This window comes from Suricata suricatta, chromosome 10 (genome assembly GCF_006229205.1).
Source record: "Suricata suricatta isolate VVHF042 chromosome 10, meerkat_22Aug2017_6uvM2_HiC, whole genome shotgun sequence".
Lineage (NCBI taxonomy): Eukaryota > Metazoa > Chordata > Mammalia > Carnivora > Herpestidae > Suricata > Suricata suricatta.
The window spans coordinates 111,653,898-111,676,701 of record NC_043709.1 but is presented as its reverse complement, the minus strand read 5'-3'; the positions used below and the strand labels follow the sequence as shown (position 1 = coordinate 111,676,701).

The following is a 22,804-nucleotide window of genomic DNA, read 5'->3' as shown; positions in this document are numbered from 1 at the left end:
GATTGTGTCACTCAGGTCTTGAATTCTCTTTTCCTGCTCCTGGATTAATTTCTCTCTCTCTTTTTTAGCTTCCTCTTTTGCTATAACTATATCTTCTAATTCACCTATTCTTCTCTCTGTCTCATCAGTCCTTGAGGTGGCTGCCTCCAGATTGTTATTCACCTCACCTATAGCCTTTTTTAACTCATCAGTTGATTCTTTGATGCTTTTCTCAACCCCAGCAATTAATCTTATGACAAGTTTTTTAAATTCTTGATCTGGTATGTTGTCTAGATCTGTCTTGAGCAGTTCTGTGGCTGTGACTTCCTCTTGGAGGTGCTTCGGGGGAGAGTTCCTTAGTGTTGTCCTTTTTGCTAATTTTCTGTCTCTTGTCACCTTTAGAAAGTTCGTTGTGCACTGTGCACCTATTAATATTTCTCTGTTAAAGGAGGCTTATTGACTGTCCAGGGCCTGTCGTTTCAGGAAATATTCTTTTAATGGTGTCTCTCAGTTTCTCTTGTTGTGCCGTTGAATATTTTATTTCCCTACTCAGCAATATTTGGGACTTGCTGTCATGCACACTTTGGCTTGTTTCTTGGTGTAGCCCTAAGAAGGAAAACAGACAGACACACACAGAGGGAACAGTAATGCACAAACGCACAGACAAATCAAACAAACAAACACATTAACAGGGGGAAAGAAAATAAAGAGAATAATGAGGAAAGAGACGAAAAGAGGAAAGGAAGAAAAGAAAAAGAAAAAGAAAACGAAAGAAAAAAAGAAAAATAAATAAATAAAGGGGGTCAGAGACAACAAAGGACAGTGGACAGTCTAAAAACGTATGACCAGTTGTGGGGAGAGGTAGGGATGAGATATAGGAGAATATATCTGGATTGCAAGAAGGTAAAGAAGAAAAAAAAGAGAAAAAAGGGGAGAAAGGAGAAAGGAAAATGAGGAGTAAAAATTTTAAAAAGTTTAAGTAATAAAAAAGTAATAATAATAAAAAATACGCGCAGAAAAAGGCAAAAGGAAAAAAAAATGAAGAAAAGAAAAAAATTACCAAAAAAGCAAAAAACAACAACAAAAACCCAGCAGCTCCCCCTAGTGGATAGGCATGGTTTGATGTGATAGGTCTTGGCGGCTGCTCTCAGAGGCCCCACCTTGGTGTCTGCAGAGATTAGATAGGCAGCATGCCAAGTTCTGCTGAACTATGAACTGCAGGCCACGCTAATGAGTCCGATCTCCTTTTGCCGTGGTTGAGCGAGGTTGAGTTGTATTTTCCAGGCCCGCCTCGATTCAGAGTTCCAGTCCATGCACTTTTTATGCTACCACAGATGAGATGTTTTTGTTTTGGTTGCTGGCTTCTTAGGGGGAGGAATCTGTTTATATTGGCTCAGGCTGGGATTTAGGCTGCCCCTGCCTGAGGCGAGATGTGCAGCAGGAGGTGAAGTATGTGTGCACTGTCACAGACCCAACCCCCAGCGGGGATCCCCTTAGCTCTGGGGGAGGAATGAGGGCATAGTTGTTGCCGGAGACGGCCCTGGGAGCTGCTGGAAATGAGCTGGGAGCTCCTGCAGCCTGCGGGCCGCACCCAGGCCTCCACCACTGCCAACTCTCTGCCGGGATCGCGCAGAGGTGGGGGCTATTTTTTCCCTGTTGGCACCCGGGATTCAGGGTTCACGCGGCCAATGCTGGGGGCGAGATGCGCTGTGGAAATGAGGTGCATGCTCCCACTCCCAAAACCGAGGTCGAAGTGAGCACCCCTGACACCGCTGCTGCCTCGGTCGCCGACTCCTCGCCAAGATGGCGCTGGGCTGGAAGCTGTTCTTTCCCTTGCGCCACCAGGGTTCGGGATTTAGGCTACCCAGCAGTTATCTATGGAGTGAGCTTCTCTTTCCAAGCGCGGTTAAGCGTTCTTTACCTCTTCCCCAGAGACAGTACTATGAGCGTGTTCAGTCTCTCAGTCTCTTTCCTTTGTCTCTCGTGCTCCGCGCGCTTGCCCCGCGTTGGGCTGGGGCTCCCACCTACCCCGCCCGTCTCGGGCTGGCCCGTTTTCCAGTCTCCCCAGTTGGCACTCACTCACTCAGGTATCCTTCAGTTCTCTTCCTTCTGGAGTCCGTATTTTCTCCTTCCACTCTTGCAGATGAGAGTAATGTCCTTCTCAGCTCGATCGATGGGCCAGAGGAAGTTTACAGAGCTCCCTTCCTCTCCGCCATCTTGGCTCCTCCTTAGGTTTTTAAACTCTTAAGCCTTTATTAATGTATAACCTTTATCAGATTTTACTTTCTTCACTTATAAACAGCAGGGTTTTGTTCTGACTGTTTATAATTCCAAGAATATTGTATTCTCCATTTGAATTTTCTCTAATTACCAGTAGGGGGAGTTTGTCCTTCTGTTTTTACCTAGTAAATCCGAGGAATGAAAATCCATCTGTGTACTCAACAGTGTACATTTTCACATATAAATTAATTTGTCTTGCCTTAGTGATCATTTATGTATTTTACATCCTAAAATATATAGTTATTTTATAAAAAATTTACTTTCATTTTACACATATGAATCTTAAAACTGGAAATTAAACTTTAATTAAAAGTAATTTATTTTTGCATATTAGACTATTAAATCTTGTCTTATTTCTTTTGTCCCTGGTCCAAAAATATGAATAATACTGAAGAAATATAAAGTAATCTGTATTAATGCAGGTTTCAATTAGAAGTGAATAGGAATTGTTCATTTTTAAGGCCCCTTGAGTTCTAAGTAATGTCCTCAAAGGGCATTTAAAAGATGCTGTCCTAGCCTATTATTTATTTTAAAATGAGCTTAGGAAAGGTACATGTTTTTACTAATAAACTGTGGTGACATAATTGTTTAATGATATAATTAAGCAAAGTTTTATAGCTTTACTCTTTGAATGCCAGATGAATTTATGTTTCCATGTGGAACTCAAACTTTGTTTTTGACAAGTTATAGAAATGAAAGTTGTTATAATCAGACTTTAAATTTAACGTAAAGAATGTTTTCTGTTGGCATTATCTGTATCTTTATCAATAAAACTTTACTGATTGATCTAGTTGCTTTCAGTATAAAGAGGCAAAACATGTCCCTTCAGAGCTTGGAATATACATCCTGGAGCTAGTTTTGCACTTAAATAATTTATAAAGAGCATTTTAAAGTTTGATTTTTTTTGTTTTCAAAATGTTTTATTTTGCTTTTGTCCACAAATTCATTGTAAATTATTCATCATAGAATTATGAGCTATATTAATAGTGATCGAACTTATTGACACCCCTGGAGATTATTAATTCGTCAAAGCCCAATTCTAGGATTTGATGATGACATCATTTTGACTTTTCTCTTTGTCTAGATTAGAGTCAGGCGGAAAATCTTAAGTATTTTAGGTGCCAGTCATTTCCTCTTTATCATGCCATTGTAGGGAAAGTGAACTCAACAAGTTTTAGCTTCCCAGGACCAGGCAAACTTGGAATAAGCTGTTGAAAGAATTCACTAATCTTGGCTGACAACTATAAACTTGTGCTGTAAGGAGTGAAAATAGTACAGCTGAGAGGTCAAACATCGCTGATTGCTTTATTGAAACTTTGTTTTGGGAATAAAAAAGGTTAAGTTTGATATACAAATAAAAGCTTTAGGTGTTAATATTACATGTGGTACATCGTGCTGAAAGTATGTCCACAATCCTGAATTGTGACATATGCATTTATTTTTTTGTGTTATAATGAAATTGAGGGTTGTTTTGTTTTGTTTTACATTTCAGTATCATTTTCTCACTATAAGTTATGTACTGGCTCTTTAAAAGATATTTTTTGGATTGATGTCCTACAATTACACATTCAGTTCAAGGAAGATGGTTTTTAAATTTCAAAGCCACAATAATAGAATGTTAAATTTTTTACAATGATATCAACAAAAGAAGACACAAAGATGAAGCTTTGTTCATATTAGTGTTTGACTGGATGTGAAGTTAAGTTGTAGATGTCACCTTATAGGTAACCACAGAAATATTAATCAACCTGTCACTTCAGCAAGGGTATATATGCTGGCAAATAGGAGATTAGAAATGAAGGTATGATTTCCATTTTCATACTGGAAATATATGATGATGTTTTTGTCAACAATTTGTAAGGTCCAAATTGCTATCATTCAAAACTGATAATGAGTCACTGACTGTGTCATTTCTGAATTTATACAAATAATCAAATGCACAGGGCTGTGGTTTAGTGGAGAGAATCTTGGACAAGTTGTAAGTGAAAAGAGCTGGACTAATAATTGTAAGATCTTGGTCAGGGACTTGCCATGGATATGTTTTCTCATCTATAAAATGAGTTAAGTATGCCAGATGGGTTATAGTATCTTTTCTCACCTGGGCATTTCTTTTTTACTATTTGAACATAGTAATAGCGAGGTAATTATGTTAATAATACCTGAAGTTAACATGAATTTTTTTTTTTTCAGTTTGAATTATTTTACAGCCAGCATTTCAGTGGAAGGAAACTTACATGGTTACATTATCTCTGTACAGGTAATATGCATTTAATTATATCTAGTGTAGTGAAATTTACCTGACATAATTATGGTAATAAATTTGGAAGAGCTTTCTTTCAGCTTAATGATAGTTTTATTGTTGTTGTTGTTTTTTTTCTAATGATGGTTTTTAACCTCTTTTCCTCTATCTGCCTTGCTGGTTATCATTAAAGCAACTAATAATGAAGTTCAAGTGCAGCACTTTTTAATAGTATAATTATAAAATTATGCTACTTATATTATTACTTCTTATTAAGAAAATGTCTGAATTTTATAATGGTTTCTTACATTTCTATACAAAACACTATGTAGACATTAAAAATTCTATTTAGAAACCAAGACTTGACAGGTCAGATACTCTTAAAAAACTGTTTTCTCTAAATATGTCAGATGTCCTCAGAAATTTCATTAACCATGATAGCATCATAAGGAGATCTAACCATTTGATTTTTCTTTGTGGTGCTCTAGTGAACTGCAATAGTAAATACTTTTTCCAGAGTGTCCCAGTTAAATTCCAGTAGTGAATCTGGTCCTTTGCTTCTTTCTGAAACAGGGGGGTCCACTTATTTGACAGTAGAATTCATAACTGAATGATTGTAGATTGTGTGTAGTTGCTCTGGGTTGCCTGAAGAGGTTAGCCAAAGTAAACACTCATAATTTGCTAAAGCTCTGCTTTGAAAAGTGCACTGAATCAACTTTCTCTTTCTATAAGAAGGAAAAGGTATCTCTGTTAAGGTTGTATCTGTTAGGAATGGTATAAGAAAATATGATCTATCAGGTGCCATAACCTTTATTAGGAAATTCTATTCACTCACTAAAAAAAAATTCTCTTACCATTTATTTGACTAATCTATATTTGGAATATGATGTCTCAATGTTAGTAATATATGTTAGTACATAATCAGTACACAACAATACATACTTACACAAGTTTATCTTTATTGAACAAGTTGGGCATTTAAATTTTTTCAGCAGTTTGTGAAATAAATGATTTAAAAAAATTTTTTTAATGTTTATTTATTTTTGAGAGAGAGAGAGGGAGGGCTCAGCATGAGTGGGGAGGGGCAGAAAGAGAGGGAGACAGAGAATCCAAAGTTGGCTCCAGGCTCTGAGCTGTCAGCACATGGGGCTCGAACCCACAAACCATGAAATCATGACCTGAGCCAGAGTCAGATGCTTAACTGACTGAGCCACCCAGGCGCCCAGAAATGGTATTTTTAATAAGTGGTCAATTTTTACTTGACCTTTAATTTTACATCTGTTATAAATTTTTCCTATTCTCATTTAGTAAATATAATTGGTTTTAAGAAAACAACATTGCTCAACCAGTGTTTTAGATGACTAAAAGAACTAATATATCTTAATGTACTTAAATTTATTTTTACTTCCCTTGAATGTCTGTCTTGAGGAGTTTAAACTCTCTTTGTTTTTCTCATTTCCTCAGCAGTAATCAACCTTCTAAAGTATTTTAATGAGAGGCTCACTGTTTTGGTGTTCAGCAGCTTAATTGTATATAGGAATAAAGGAAAAAACTATGTATATAATCTTTGCTGTTGGAATTTGACCTGAAAACTGTTACCAATGACACCTCGATAGGAAAGAGAACAACATTCTTTTTCTGTTTTTAAACTGTACAGAGTTCCCAAGCTAGTCCATAATAACCAAATTTTTGGAGCTCATTGTTTGTTTTTGTCTTGTTTTAGTGTTGTGTATATGTGTCTTAGAGTCAAACAGTTTATTCCTTTGGAGAAGATATGTTAGCCTTGTAAATTCTTTTCTTGTCCTAAAATCCCTGAAAGCACTGAAAATACCTGTGACCTATCAGTGAAACCATTGGGTAAAATTTTATTTCGGTGTTGTTTCTCATTTATTCATTTACTTATTAACAAAAAGCTCTCAAACACCAGCTGTCTTTTAAGATGTCTGTTCTGGAATTTTCACATTTGTCATAAGGCTCCAGGGCTCCTTTAAAACATTGGCTGTCATTCTAGACTCAAAGTTCTGTTTCTTGAGAATCCCTATCACTCACAACTTTACATATAATCAAAATTATTCTTTTGTATCCATTTACACATTTCCAGGTATTATTTGTATTGTAATCCAAGAGTCTTTATAAATGGTTGGAAATGGGGTATAAAGTGAAAATTTGGAGGAACTTAGGAGATGTTGGGTTATTAGCCTACTAAGTAACCTTGAGCAAATTATTTAGCTTCTCTGAGCCTGTTTTCTTGTCTTTCTCTTTGTAAAATTCATTTATAATTTCGAGAACATCTTTGTTCCAAGTATTCCAAGTACTTTTATATGCCAAGTACAGATAAAATACAGAGCCTCAGCCCTCAAAAAGCTTACATCTAATGGGAGAGCACACAAGTAAATGTTCTGAATGTTGTAATAGGCGAGACCAAGGTTTTAGTATTCCATAGAGTGGTGGTAGCAAATAGCTCCTGGTGAAGGAAAACTTCTGAGTAAATAACATCTAAACTTGGTTTTCAAGGATGAATAGGACTTAGCCAAGATAGGCAAAGAAGAATGTTGAGAGCATATTACCAACAGAGGTAAGAATTTAAGAAGTAAGCCATCTGTTGCTATCAGACGTGACAGAGATCCTGAATGAGAGAAAGATAAAAATTCCATTGGATTTATGACTAGGACTCTGGATAGAATTCTTCTGAGAGAATAACTGGATGAAGAAATAAAAAATACAGAACCCGAACACTTACACTGTCTGGATATAAATAAGTTTTATTTATGGCACATCAAGATTTTGTAGGAATCCCAAGGTGGCTGCTGAGAGAGAGGTTGAGAAATAAATTCAAGAGAAATAGCACTTCATTGGTTAATACATATCTATGCAGATAATACATAAATAATACATATAATTAGATTACATTAGCAGTTAATGAAATATAAGTCATATAAGTGTTGATTGTTTGCCAAAATGTAACCTGGCAAATTGCCAAAATCAAAGTCCCACTGTATTATACATACCGTAAAAGGTAAGGATTCTTTCTATCCTTAACTGAATTCTCTTTCATTATTGATTTCAAGTACTTTAACAGTTAAAATTGTGAGGGGTTTTAATATTATCTAATGTCCAGTCCATATTTAGATTTCCCTGGTTGTCTCCAAGGTCACTTTAATAATGGCTGTTTTATTGTAACCAGTGGTCACTGAGTGCATTGGTTATTGTGTCTTCCTACGCCCTTTCCCTGCCACCTCTACCTTAACCCCCTTTAGCCCTCTTGACATACTTTCTTGAAAAGACCAGACAGTGTTTTGGATTTCTCACATTATTGTGATGTATTTGATTTGTTTTCTATTCCCTATACTTGCTGTAAATTAGTATTTCTGAAGTTAGGTTGGAAAGTTTGATTCTGTTCAAATTATATTGTTGGCAAGAATACTTTGTAGGCGGTTCTATATACTTCATAATGCACCTGAAGGCATGTAATATCAGGTTGTCTCACTATTAGAGAGTAAAGTTGGTTACCTGGTTAAGGGGGTGACCACCAGATATCTCCATTGTAAAGATACTCTTTCCCTTTTCAATTAACAGGTGATCTGAGGGGAGATACCTAGGTCCCACATATGAATACCCTTTTTCAGGAACAGCTCTATCTAATGGTTTTGGCACCCATGGATGATCATGGCTTGAATCAGTTATTTCATTATTGATTGCAATTGACGATATTCTATCACTCAGCACATAGTAGCTGACATTCTTCTGTAAAGAAAAGCTTGCCCTTAGAGACTAAGGACCTGACAGGTAATGGGAGAGTAACTTGGATGAAACTTTAAGAGAGTTCTGCCCACTCATTACTTCCTGCAGTTGTAAATACCTCTTGAATTATGGTTGGCTTTTTTTTTTTTTTCCGAAGTATATGTGTATCAGAATGTTTTATTCTAGTTTGGCGTTTCATCAAGTTTGCCAACCTGTTCTGCAGGTTAAATGACCTCTTTTGTCATTTTCCATTCCTGTTTATATGGCAGTAATTAAATGAATCATCCAAATTTGGGATTTCCTACCTTGGCCTACATATTCCCTCTACCCTTTTCCCAGTTTTTTCAACTGTGAGCTACTGAGAAAGTGGTGCTGAAAAGGTGGCAAGAGGCCCATGTGACCCTAATGCTGATAGTTAAAAAAATAGCAGAGCAATAAAAGTATTACAAAACTAGTTTGCCTCTTTGTAAGTATTGCAGAAAGAACTTAATAATAAATTTTACGTTGCCCCTTTACTTGCATTGTCTCCTAATGCCCCTTGGGTTCTGGTGGTGATGAAAGACTGCTTGGTGTGGCAGGGGACACATAAAGTGACACGTGAAGTATCGCCTTCGTACTCGTTGCTGACATATGATTGAAACAGTCATTACACAAATGATAGACGGCTTATGTGGTATCTTGCTTCTCACCACCTCTCCCAAACTTAAATGTTAAGATGAGAGTCCTTAAAGTATTCTCGGTACTAATTGTTGGCAGGACACTCCTATATGTAACTCTTTACTTAAGTTTTATTAAGTCCCCCCTTTCATGAAAATTCAGAGATAAGGCATTTTTTTCTTTAGGTGTTTCTAAATACTAATCTGGGTAACTGGTTGTTCTGAAATCGGTTGAAGCATAATAAAAATTAGAATAGGCATCTGCATGATAATAAGTGGCAGAATCAACTTGGTATCCTTTAAATTTTAAATTACATAATGAATAAATAAGCACAAAATCTTGATCAGAGTTCCTAATAACCATTCACAGGGAAAATGTAGCCTCTGGGTTAAGTTCATGTGAAATATAGCCTCCTTGAGTATAATGTAGAGCTTTTTATAACCAGATCTTGTAATGGTTTAGTTTATAATCCATTAATAGTCAAGTATTTCAGGGTGTGTATGTGTGAGAGACAGAGAGAAATACAGTCACTAAACTCACACAGCTTTATGCTTTATTTCCTGAAGGAAAGAGTTGGCTTACACCAACTTTTCACGTGTTATAGATGCATACTTGTTTGGCATACGGTTTATTATAAACCTTCCAGTGTGCTGCCTCCCTGGGATGTTGCAGACCTGCAGTGAGCATAAACCCGCTGTCTCCTTTATAGCTCTCCAGGGTAGTGCAGTATCTAGAACTTGTTTATTCTATCAACTATTTCATCAAAATAATGGATCTTTTTGTCTCTCCTCCTACTTGTTTGCCCCTAGAAAGTTACTGGCGAGAAAAATGTGAGACAAAATAGCATTGTTAAAATTTGGCAGAAACTACAGGTTAGAACCACAGGAGGAGCGTCTCCTGGGTGCTTGTAGGCCTCCCTGTGTGCTTGAACCTTGCCAGATAGACAGCACGTGAGGCCGTTATTGGTAGCAAGCTGTCATTCTCTCCCTTTGTCCATTTCTCCTCCTCCCCTCACCTCCTCTTACTGCATTTTTCATGCCTAAGTCTTAGCTTTCCTATTAACTTGTAAAGACATTGTTACCTACTGGTAGAGGTATTTTAGTTTAATTGTAATTTATATTGCATATTCAAAACTAACACCCCTCCCTCACCATTCCACACCAAACAAAATGATTACATTGCTAGCAAGAATGGCTTTATAACAATTTAATAAGTCCTTGGCTCATTCTTTCAGGAGAAAGTAGCTGAAATAAATAATTACACTCAAGTAATTTTGAAATGTTTCTTTGATCAGTTTATTGTCACAATTTTGTTTTATTTGTAGGTGAAGTTAAAATGAACTATTTGGGCAAACCATATGTAGCCATGGTTACAACATACCAAATGGCAGTTCTTCTTGCCTTTAACAACAGTGAAACCGTCAGCTATAAAGAGCTTCAGGACAGCACTCAGATGAATGAAAAGGAACTGACTAAAACAATCAAATCATTACTTGATGTGAAAATGATTAACCATGATTCAGAAAAGGTATGGGGAATTTAAGCGTTATAAACATTACAGCTTTTTCATGAGATGTTTGCATTTTTTCAAGTAAGGTTATAGTTGGCAATGCCCTTTGCGCTTTGGAAAGCATTTGAGTCGGGAACCAGCTACATTACTGCAAGCTCCTAACAGCTGTGAGCTCGTGAAGTCGCAGAGAAGTTGGTGACTATGTGCCCTTTACAGTTTGATTTTATTTTTCCAAACTGTGACGGTTTACTGAAAATTGTGAAAGAATTGCCACTTAGTGGATTCTGGTTAATTGAGGTAACATATCATAAATCCTCCTGGGTTGTTTTCCTCCCTGTGTTTAATAGATATTTAATTACGTGAGTCTGTAATAGGAAATGAGCACCTATTGATACTTATTTGTGTGCATATTTAGCTTATGTAACCATCCCAAATGCTGGTTTGGTTCTCCTGTTTCTTCATTCTAGGACTCAACTAATAAGCACCATATATTTGTAGTATCTGTCACAAGAAGAGCAAGCCAATAATCTACTTCTTTTCTTTTCTTTATAGCTTTTTCTTCCTAATCACAAGTTTTTGTTGTTGTTATAGAATATCCTGGTTATTCAGTTTTTTAAAAAAGCAACAGAGTTGAGTTAAATCTCCAATTTCAAATTGTGCCTATAAGAAAAAGTTCTCATAAGTTACGTTTCATTTTTGTTTTGGTGAAGTTAATTACTGTCCAGGAATGTACAAAATAAATACAGATTGCTTGTTTGCACATTAAATTTTAATTATGAATCTGCCATTCCTTAGCAGAACTTCCTAGGTTATTATTGAAGATGGTTCGTTTGCCACGTGCTTTTTGATCTTGCTGATGGAGAAAACTCACTGTATGATATGAGTGGCTGATCGTAAGCCTGATAGAGAAGTTGTGATTATAAAAATTGGCTGGAAAACTTTCATTTGGGAAAAGGCCACTTGTTTCTGGCAAAGTGAATAAAACATGAATTCAAGGGTAAACTCATCAGAACCACGCCAGGGCCACGTGTGCCACGGGAAGCCACTTTTTTCTGTAGTCCAGTTATTTATCGTCGGCACTCTACAGCACTCTAAAAGACCATTGGTTGTTCGCTTTTTCAAAACGGGATGACAGAAATTTTGAGCCTGGTAGTTCATAAAAATTAAAATGTTAAATTCTGTTAAAGCCACTGAGCTTTGACTCTTTATCCAATGGTAATATATAAAATAGTTGGGCCATAAAATAGCTTATTTCTAAAATCTAAACATTAAAAATCAAATGTAAAGTTAGAAAAGAATTGGTTTTTGCTTTGTTTGACAGAAGACAGTTACTTTTCTCTTTAATCTTTGTAATGTAAAAGGATGACAGTTTAGTCTTTGGTCATTTCACTTTAAGGCATCTTATTTGTAGCAACTTTAATGATTTTAATTTTGACAAATATAAATGAATTATTTTAAATTGTAGGAAGACATTGATGCAGAATCTTCATTTTCATTAAATATGAACTTTAGCAGTAAAAGAACAAAATTTAAAATTACTACATCAATGCAGAAAGACACTCCACAGGTAAGTGCTTTTTAATGTCATTTCTCTTGGAAATATTTAAGTATTGGACTTCACAGGTGTAACTTAAGAGAGTGCAAAACTTTACACATCAGAAGTAATAATGTGATGCATTTTTTCTGGTTTATTCTTTGCAGTTACTAACCTTACTAACCCACTGCCAGTATCTTAGATTATAAAAATAGTAATATAATGGGTATCCAAGGGAAAAGGTGGTGTAGTATTGTCATATTTGCTTTTAGACAAAATGTGAAGCGTTGCTTTGCGTTCTTCAGAAAAATTCCTATCTTGAAAGAGAAGTTGTTGAAAATGCTTCTCAAAATTCTACATGCATGGGGCACCTGGCTGACTTGGAGAAGAGCATGCAACTCTTGATCTCTGGGTTGTGAATTTGAGCCTCACGTTGGGTGTAGAGATTATAAAGAAAAAAATATCATGTGCAGACGATCTTGTTGATACTCAGATTGTGGTCTGGTAGGACTGGAGTGGGGTTCAGACTACCAAATGAGGCAGTTTGTGAGGAGGAACCTCTGCTGTTGACTCTTTTAACTCAGTAATGATTATTGCTTTGTTCTGGGATAGCCTGTTAATGTCACTTAAATTTCTTGATCGCCTCTTATGTGCCACCCGGTCCTTGGGTGTGGGGCAGGTGATAAAGTTAGATATGATGTCGGTCCCTCTGCAAGAACTTACTCCCCCATGGGAGACAGATATTAGTTAATTATGGATAAATTTGAACGTAAAAATATTTGCTATCCCATTTTTCTCTAGGCTATCTAATAATAATTTATAATATGTGGATTATATTTTGTCTTTTAAAAACTGTTATAAAAGCCCTATTAATGTGGCATTGCCTGCTACTATGCCTCACTCTACTGTGTTTCTTTAAGCTGCATGGAGGTAGGTCCTCTGTGGCCCATCCTTCCCTGCTTCTCTGCTTGAGCCAAATAGAAACCTTCACAGCTCTTCTCCGTGAGGCCTGATGCAGTGCGCACAGTTACTGAAGCATCTAAAAGAGTATATGTGGCATATAACCTGTACTCCCCGACGGGACAGAAATTTGAAAATTACTGAAAATTTGAAAATCATTTAAGTTCTACTTGATGCCTATTTACATTAAATACATTTTACAGTAGTGTTCTTTTTTTTTTAATGTTTTTATTTATTTTTGATAGAGAGACAGAGCATGAGAGGGGGAGGGACAGAGAGAGAGGGAGACACAGAATCTGAAGCAGGCTCCAGGCTCTGAGCTAGCTGTCAGCACAGAGCCCGACGCGGGGCTTGAACCCACGAATGTGAGATCTGACCTGAGCCGAAGCTGGAGGCTTAACCGACTGAGCCACCCAGGCACCCCTGTGTTAATTTTTTAAATAACCTTCCAACTTTTAACCCAAGAAATTTTAAATAACTCACTGTAGATATTCCTTCGGGAACAGTTATGTGATAATGGGCACGTGTTAACTGTATAGTTTGATGCTCAGTATTGATTAGAAATTTATTTACACTCACTGATAAAATGAATTATGAAATGTTCAGTAACTAGTGTCTCATTTGCTGTGAAACAGGAAATGGAACAGACCCGAAGTGCTGTAGATGAGGACCGGAAAATGTATCTTCAAGCTGCCATAGTTCGTATCATGAAAGCACGGAAAGTGCTTCGTCATAATGCCCTTATTCAAGAGGTAAAAGGCAGGGAAGTCCTCAGGGCTTTTTGGGGTAAAGGGTATTATCAATGTATGGATTGGGAATGGTTCTTTGTAAAGATGATAGAGACATAATATGATTCCCAAATAGCATAAAGAAATGCCTCATTACTTAATAAGGACAGTACTCACTTATAATTTCAGTATTAAGTTTAGATTTCCTTTGGCTTAGATTTAGAGAGCGAAGTTCACCAGTGTAATGAGCCTCCTGTCCAGTTATTGAAGGAAATTGACTGTATAGAGTGTTCATTTATTCCATAAATCTAGGAGTGTTCACCACGCGATAGAGTGCTATGCTCGTCGTTAGGGATGCAGTGCAGAGCAACACACGAGGTGGTTCCTCACTGTCCACTAGGGGAGAAACACATGATTGAAGTCCTACGCAAGCAGAGTATATAAAATCCCATTAACATGCACTGAGAAAGAGATAGAGCACTATGAGAATGTACACAGAAGTACTGAAAACTCAGTGAGGCTGGAGTGGAAGCTGGAGTGTGTGTGTACGTATTTAGATAGAGTGGTGTACAGTTTAATTTCATTATGTGTGAAAATTATTGAATTTTGCCATATATATGTTCTGCATTTTAATTCCTTCACAACATAAACATTAGGCTTTTTCCTTATTTTGCATAAAAATTTTTTTGCCATCAAAATTGATCTAAATTGTTCCCTCTCTCCTTGTGTAAAGCCCTCTGAGCTAAAATAATTTAATACTATTCATGGCATTTACTTGCTTGATGTATCATATCCATGCATTTAGAGTGATTTTATTGTTTAGTTAATTTCATATTTACTTTAAGCATACTTTTTCTATATGGAGTAGGTCTGCTTGATGGAACCTTACTCAATACATTGGAGACACAACATAGCTGGTTAGTTAGAAGTAATGATTTGTAACTGACTGACTAGCAGGAGTCTGACACTTCATGTCTCTCTCACACAGGTGATTAGCCAGTCAAGAGCTAGGTTTAACCCTAGTATCAGCATGATTAAGAAGTGTATTGAAGTTCTGATAGACAAACAGTACATCGAACGCAGCCAAGCGTCGGCAGACGAATACAGTTACGTAGCGTGATGTCGCTCTCCTCTAGTGTGGGTGTGAGAAGATCATTGCCGTCACCATTTGGTGTGTTCCTGTGGGAAAAAGCAGGCCTGTGCCTCCATAATTTGGTCATTCGGCAGCCCCTGTTTTTCTGCTGTTTACAACATCACCAGTGCCACGTCATGAGCGTCAGAGAAAATGCCTAGAGATATTTCAAGCTCATGTCATTATGACATTTCTTAAAACTTTATTAAAAGAATGAGTGAAATGTGGAAATTTGGTTGGGTACCATGCTTTTTCTCCCCTTCACGTTTGCAGTTGATGTGTTTTTTTTTAATGTATCTTAAAGGACATAAAATAAAAAACTTAAATATTGTAATATGACAGATAACCTAATAATTGTATCTACATTAAAATGACAAACATGATATTGCTGCTTGTCAAATAAAAAAAATAAAGAAATAGAATGCCTTTTTTATGTGGATGGAGCATCACACATAATATAAATACAAATGTTCATGAGTCATCAAAGCAGCCAATGAAGCTTTAGTTGCATTTTTATCTGAATGGTTTAATTCACTTACTCCTACTTAAGTCCTATATGAAAAAGGTCTAGATTATTGTTCTTGAATGCATAAAAATGCATTCAACATAAAGAATGTTTGTTTTTATGGATTGGAACTACATTAGATATGAGCATTTTAAATGTTGAGGATTTAATTCTGTCAAGAGTTTCTGGTGATATGCTTACACCGCCGAAATAAAGGATGAGGAGACCGTGTGATGGCCTCGGAGTCTGGGTAGAAAGCGTTTCTTATTCAAAAGTTGTCTTCTGTTTTCATAATACGTTACTTCTAATATAAACAAATACTCAGCTCTCTTGCCTCTCCTTCTGCCTTTCTCTGAGTTAGAGGAGGTCCTTTGATACCAGTGTATTCCTTCCATTCTTTTACCTGTGTGTTACCCTCATACCCCTGTACATTTTGATGCTCGATTCACACTCGTAATTCACAGGTGTGCTTAGCGATGTGTAACCCAGATGCCTTTTCTTGTCTGTGTGGTGCATCACACCCGATGCCACTTATACAGAGACATGAAATCCACTCTTTTGTTTATTATCTATATGAACAGCAGTATTAGACTACTCTGGTCTATCTCTACAACCGCCGCTACAGCACACACACCTGTTTTGCTGAGCTGGAATATTTCAAGGCTGTCCCATGTGAATCATTTTACTTACAGTACTCCAGTTTATGTCTCTGACAGGTAAGATCTTTTTTAAAAACAACAAAAACACAACTTTCATGACACTATTAGACCTAGCAAACAATAATTACTTAGTATCATCTAATATGTGGTCTTGTTGCAAAAATGGCTTCTACAGTTGGTTTGTTCTATTGCACTTTCTCTGACTCAAGTGTTAAAAAAAAATCTACTGAGCTTATAATGACTTACTTATAAACTGTATTTCTCATTTTACCTTCCTAGAGAGGAGAGTATGGGAAACCATATAATACTGTACATTCACTGTCCAAAAACAAACGTTTGTTTTGATAACTTGATAAAGTTTCCAAATTGATTCCTCTTTTCTAAAATATTTATAAATGTTAAATTAAGTCTTGGTATCTAAATTGTCAAGAAAAGATATTATATTGAAAAGTGGACAAAATAATTGTGCTGAGGTCTACAGAAATGACTGCCAAGAGTTTTTTTCACATCTTTTTCTCATTTTACCAGAAAGGAAACATTAAAGATACACTTGCGCACGAGGAGGAAGAGGCCAGATACACTTAGCCAAGTCACCATCCAAGAGGGAGCAGCGTTTAGAATGAATCCTAGCGCACACCTTCTGCCGAGGAGACTGAAGGGAAGGCTGCAGTCTTGTCAAGTTAGGTCCGGCCCTTGAAGTCATCCCTGTAGATGAGCCCAGCCCGCTGCCCAGAGCATGAACCCGACAGGCCTTGTGTACGGTACCTAGAGCTTGTGGGCAGAGAAGGTCAGAGTTACAAAAGGGGAAGAAGAGGAAGGAGAGGAAAGGGTTCTCTGTGCTTTATCCTGGAAACGAAAAATAATGTGAGCAGAACTTTTACTCTCACAAAATTATTAATACTGAGAGAGTTAACACGTATGAGTCAGTGATACATTTCCCAGCCAGACAGCATGCTGCTTTTGTTCATGTCCTGTGCTTCTTTTTGAAACCAGATTATTTTAATTGCTACTGTAGTTTTATTCTAGGGGGTTAGTCCAAGATTTTATGACAGTTTGCTTTAATATAAACAAAGAGATACTCTGGGGTTTGTGCTTTGCTTTATTTATAACCTACTACCTTTATAGGATTTTATAACCTGTATATGTTACAATGCTATAAAGTTTCTGTTAAAATTTTTAACCTTTATTGAGTACAGACTGACTGGTGCTTCCTCATATGTTATTTTGTTTGACCTTCAGATAATCCTGTTAACCAGGCAGTGTTCCTTTCTCATAGAAGAGGAAACCAAATGAAGAGTTTTCCAGGAATCATTGCCAGGGACTGCAGACCCTGCATTTAAATCCTAGTCAAAATTGTGGACCTAATAAATAGTCTCTCTCTCTTTCTCTCTATATAAAAGGGCCTGTAAGATAGAAGTGACTTCATTTTATACATAAAAAATAGTTTTTCCTGATTTTTCAGAAGAAAAATCTGTTTCTAGGTGATTCGTGAGAATAAACACTTCATATTTCAGTTTCTTAAGATACTTATTTACGATGTAAATATACATGGTCAAACACCTTTGCTCAGAGCTGATTCATGGCAGAAGGTACTTGTGATTTTAATGTTTTATATTCTAATGTACAGCTATAGAACATTTATTTCGAGTGTACATATATCCTTAATATACATATACTTAATGCAAACCTGTGTTCGGTTAAAATTTTTTGAGTTTTGAGTAGCAATGGATAATTTATGGAACTCTTCATCTTTGATTCCTAGTACACATTTTTAGTTGAGCAAGGTCAAAGTATAGATGTGAACTTTTAAAATAGTAGTCCTAAGGGCAATTTTACATAGACTATGGCTAAATGAGTAGAAAAATATGGAGAGGCCCACTGGTTGAAGTTCATGAAGCATATCTAAAGCTGAAGCAATTACACTAGGCAGTCCTTATGTGAGACATACAACCTCAAGGGCTACAATTCATTCAAGGATTCAGTGATGGGGAGAAGACATTTTCACATGTAGTGACGACACAGGAAATTCTAAGGATTTTTCCTTGCCCTGCTCTCCATCCGTAGCTCAGCCAATTCACCTTTCATCATCTACCATTTACTGGTGCCAGGGTATTATGCGGGTACATTTGCTAGAAGATAAGCAAAAAAGATAGTCTGCCGACATGGAGCTTTTAGACTTGTAAGAGTCGGTCATAAATACTGTTCCAAGTGTACGTGCTTGTGAAGGAAAGCCCTGGGTACTTTGAGGAGGGTTGCATAAGAGGTTAGAGGGGCAGAAAATGAGAGCGGGAGAGTATATTCTAACCAGTAGCGATGAAGATCTGAAGTAAGAAGCAGCAGCCACAACCTAAGAGCGGAAGACATCTCTATGAATGAATGATGTGGATTTTACACAAGGGAGTTACATTTGCAATAAATATATACATATATTTCTTTTTCTTGAGTGGTAGGTGTATGAATATTCATTTCATTATGGTTTAGAATGTAAATATTTCAGTTTTTTCTTTGGTGTTTGCCAACTATTTCAAAATCATGTTTGCAAATGTCAGTGGAAAATGGGTAACCTGCGTTAGTGGGAAGAAGAGACTCTATAGAGCTGGTAGCAAATAGTGCGGATACTTAGGGGACTGTGGTGAGGTGGACAGTTACGGTGGTGACAGCGGCCATCTCCGCAGTGATAAAGTAGATAAAATTGACATCTTAATAATGGGTTAGGATAGGGTGAATGAGGGAGGAAAGGCATGAGTCAAAGATGGGACATCAATTCAGTGAGTTAGGAGAACTTTGGAGGAGGAACATAATGAGCTTGGTTCTAACACCTTGCATCTGATGTGCTTTTGAGATGACTGAATGTAACAGGTCTTAACCTACTGCCGAGGTGCGCCTCTCCTGAATCTTAGAAACTATTCCCTGGAGGTTTTTTGATCCATTCTCATTTCCTTGATTCTTTTGCCATGAATTAACGACGTCCAGGTTAAATGTGATCAGAGAGAAACATTTATTACCACATGAGTGTATTACATACATATCAAATCACAAAAATAAGAATGGAAAAGTATGAGAATAGTCATTTATACACGTTCTAGGATTGGTCTTTCTCTACTTCATTGGATGGTCTTTGTTATCCCATTTTGAGACAAGGACACGTTGAAGTAGGGAAATTGAACCAAAAGTTAATCTGCCATATGATTATTTCTTATATTCACAAATCTTTGTCAGCTGCTGGTTACACACCGCCGTCGAGGGAGAGATCGATACATGTTTTGCATTCTCCTGACAATTTTAACAATACCATTTTTCAGCAAAAAAGAAGGAACCTTTGGGAACCAACTTGTGGAAAAGAACTTGAAGGGCTTTTCCATTTTTTGTTTATTATTGTTTTCTTTTTCTTCATTGTTAGTAGCTTACTATTTGTAGTTACAGTAGTTGAAGAATTATAGCTTGTGTTGAAGTTAGCAGTTCTGGGAGCAGTAAAGTTGGGGAGTTGGCCAAATTGATACTTTCCTTGGAAGACCTTTCTATGGTCTTTGAAAGCAGCCTGGGTTGAGTATCAAATAGCTTGTGAGACTACCTCTAGCAGAGTGCTCAGTCGTCTGCCAAGAGCCCCAACTTCGTAAAGTGGGTGCGTTTTACCTACTGGTTTGTTTCTTAGGGAAGAAGGTACAGACAAGGGTCAGCAATGATCTACTTTAGTAGGAATTAACTGACTTAGTATACGTTGTACCTAACGTTTGGCCCAAAGAGGCCCGTGATGCATCAGAGGTACTCTGACATTAAAGGAAAAGTTGAATCCTGAATAGAAAAAACAAAAAAGCTGTTTTAGTTGAACACTAAGCGTGCTGAAGCAATGAATTTCAAATTAATGCTATGCTAGGAGGTAAACCTATGAGATGCCTTATTTAGATTGTACATTTTAAAATAATCATTTCTAAATTATGACAGCCAAGGTGAAGATCTTCAGCTACGTGGTAAATTGGAAATATGTGGTATAAGAAGGAGCCAGTCTGCACTTGTAAGTTATGTGCTTGACCTGGGTTGAGACTGCCCTGTCCACTGCTCCACAAGACAGGGAAGAGTGGCACTCAGAGTAAGGAAGAGGTGTCCATAGCCCAACACCCCAACTCTTGTGCTTTCTTTTTTATGCTTTTGCTGGCATTGACCCAGGTCTGAATGGAAGGACCTGGTTTGCCTTCCTTAGGAGATTGCCCAGTTATAGGAGGTCAGGCCTGGCTCTTGGAAAGTTAGGCCGGCTCACTGCTGGCCGAGTAATGTAAATCCAATCTGATTAGATCCAAAGCTCTGAGACCAAGTGGAAATGCTGGAGGCAACTGATCTGGGATTCTCTGAAGCAGAGATAAAAGAAGGGAAGAACCAGACAGCTACCTGATTTTTTATCCTGAATAGACTGTCAAACCTAGCATGGATGAATCATAAAAGGGCAGCCACGTGGCCAACTAAGGAATCTCATGGGACCCAGTGGAACACAGTAGTAGAATGCTGTGGTTTCTAAAAATACACTAGAGGCATACAGTGAGGTGTGATAACTCAGAATTAGGGTAAGTCCTCTTCTGTAAGTGTTTATTAGCTTTTTTGTTTTGCAATGGGCATGTATCTTTTTATGAGAATGAGCTAATAACTTGTATTTAGTTACATATGGAGTAAGTTCACTCTTACTCTACTGACTTGGAACGTGTCCCCCCAATTCATACCCACCCAGAATCTGTGAATCTGACCTTATTTGGCAATAGGGTCTTTGCAGTTGTAATCAAGTTAAGATGAGGTCATACTGGGTTCGAATGGGTCCTAACACAATGACTGATATCCTAAGAAAATGGAAATTTGGACGCACACAGGAGGAGAGGCCATGTGAAGACAGAGATTGGAAAAGTGCAGCAAGAAGCCAAGAACACCAGGGATGGCTGGGAACCACCAAAAACAGGGAAGAGGCAAGGAGGAGAGAGCATCAACACCTTGGTGTTGGACTTTTAGCCTCCAGAATTGTGGGAGAATATATTTTGTTGTTTTAAGCCAACAAGTTTTTAGTTCTTGGTTATGGCTGCCCAAGAAAATTAATACAGTTCCCATTATATGCTTTTTAAATGGATTTGTTTAAACATTTTTTTCTGGACTTTTAATATTTTAAGTAGTTCACATTTTAATTAGATGATACTTTCATAGAAAAGCCAACTAATCACAAAATTTTCCCATTTTTCCTTAAAAAGACATAGAGAAAATAGTTGCCAAAAAATTACCATTTACCAGATCAAGAATATATACATAAAAAGCCAAATGCTCACCCACAAGTATGATTGGTTAGCACATTTGGAAAGAAGGTTGTTCTTAAACTTTGTATTCTATCTTCTGTGAGCCGATAAACTGCATTGCTCTCTGGACAAGTCTTCACTTCTGCCTCTGCTGCATATTCATGAAAATGCATATTACTGATCCCACGTGTACCAGGAGAAAATGAGGAAGACTTGGAGCAAACCCAAGTCCATGGTCAGAACTACACAAAAAGGAAAAAAAAAACTACACAAAGAGGCCTTGGTCAATGCCGAGTATGTAGCATCCTGTTTGCATGTAAAGTGAGACACACACTCTAAAGAAATTCACAAAGAGGAAAAACTGGTTAGATCCTAGCATGCATTTATTGTTATGTTTACTAATTCTTTGCTGAAAAAAAGGCAACCAGTTTTCCAGGAAGCATCCTTCTTTGTTGACTCTTCCTCTTCTCCTCAATCTCTAATGTACGAGTGTCTCTCGGTTCAGTTTTTAGACTTTATCTACATCAACCTTTTCGTGATCTCACCCAGGCCAATGGCTTAAATGCTCTCTACATACCAATGACATCCAAAATAGTAGTCTCCAGGCCAGGCCTCTCTCTCACATTCCAGAGGTGTATGTCCGATGACCAACTCCATCTCCATAGCTGGATGGATAATGAACATCTCTATCTTACTGTATCCAAAACTGAACCTCTAGTCTTCCATCAGCAACCCCATACATGTCCTATTTATAGCTTGCCCATCTCCGTTGATGGCAATTCCTTCTAGTTTCTCAGGCCAGACCTATGTTCAGAGCATATCCAGAACCTGGCAGATGGGTTGCACCAGGGACAATGACAGTAGTCCAGCAGAATAGCAAGTTTATGTATCAAGAAGTAGACTGCAGATAGTATATCAGCATGACTGGAGGCAAGGGACAGTCATATGGACAAGCAGACGCTGCATCAGCAAAGGAGTCAGCAGATATCAGGGTCCAGCTCTGGAATGTGCAAGCCACGGCCCAGCATTTTCTTAACAAAAGTCCAAGTACAAGAAGCGAGGCAAAACCTCGGTTAACCCAAGCGGAGCCTAGAGGTCTAAGACATAGGAAAAAGTTCACTCATGAGAAATGGACACCTGACAAGTCGGAACTAGAAGTCTGGACTATATACCTCTTCTGCAGGGAATCGGTCTGGAGGCTGGAATAGGGCTGTACCTGCAAGAGAGGCCAAGAGGCCCCAGTGTGAAGAGACTGCGAGGTGCTGGGGTGATAATCTGGTTCTTCCCTTTGTGAGCCAAATGAAGGAAACTTCCAGAATCACTAGAGGAATTCCTTACATGAGAAACAGAAAATACAACGTGTTTTGTCATTTTGTTTTGTTTTTCTTCCTCAGAAAAGGACTAAGGGTGTCTTGACACCAGGCTGAAATTGCTTGAACAACCAAAACTGCTTTTCCAGATTGAAGCAGGGTTACAGGTTTCTATGCCACCATGAACTGAGGGGCCTGGAAAAATCTTCTGACCAAAAACACCTTACCTTCATGTCTAAAATTTCTCTGTTTGAGACTCCTCTGCATTTAAGAAGTCAAAGTTCCAGTTTATTGTACAAACTTGTTT

At 37.5% G+C, this 22,804-nt stretch overlaps 1 protein-coding gene across 7 annotated transcripts in view; it reads left to right on the top strand.

Moving 5' to 3' along the window:
• The window catches only part of CUL2 (cullin 2), a 96,591-nt gene extending 81,096 nt beyond the window's left edge, over positions 1-15,495 (top strand). For all 7 annotated transcript variants that reach the window (XM_029954145.1, XM_029954143.1, XM_029954144.1 and 4 more), the window contains 5 exons: positions 4,450-4,516; positions 10,221-10,423; positions 11,871-11,972; positions 13,535-13,651; positions 14,616-15,495. In XM_029954145.1, the coding sequence (XP_029810005.1) occupies positions 4,450-4,516; positions 10,221-10,423; positions 11,871-11,972; positions 13,535-13,651; positions 14,616-14,747 (621 nt within the window). In that variant the 3' untranslated portion in view covers positions 14,748-15,495. The remainder of the gene's footprint in view (positions 1-4,449; positions 4,517-10,220; positions 10,424-11,870; positions 11,973-13,534; positions 13,652-14,615) is intronic.
• The last annotated feature ends 7,309 nt before the right edge of the window (positions 15,496-22,804 follow it).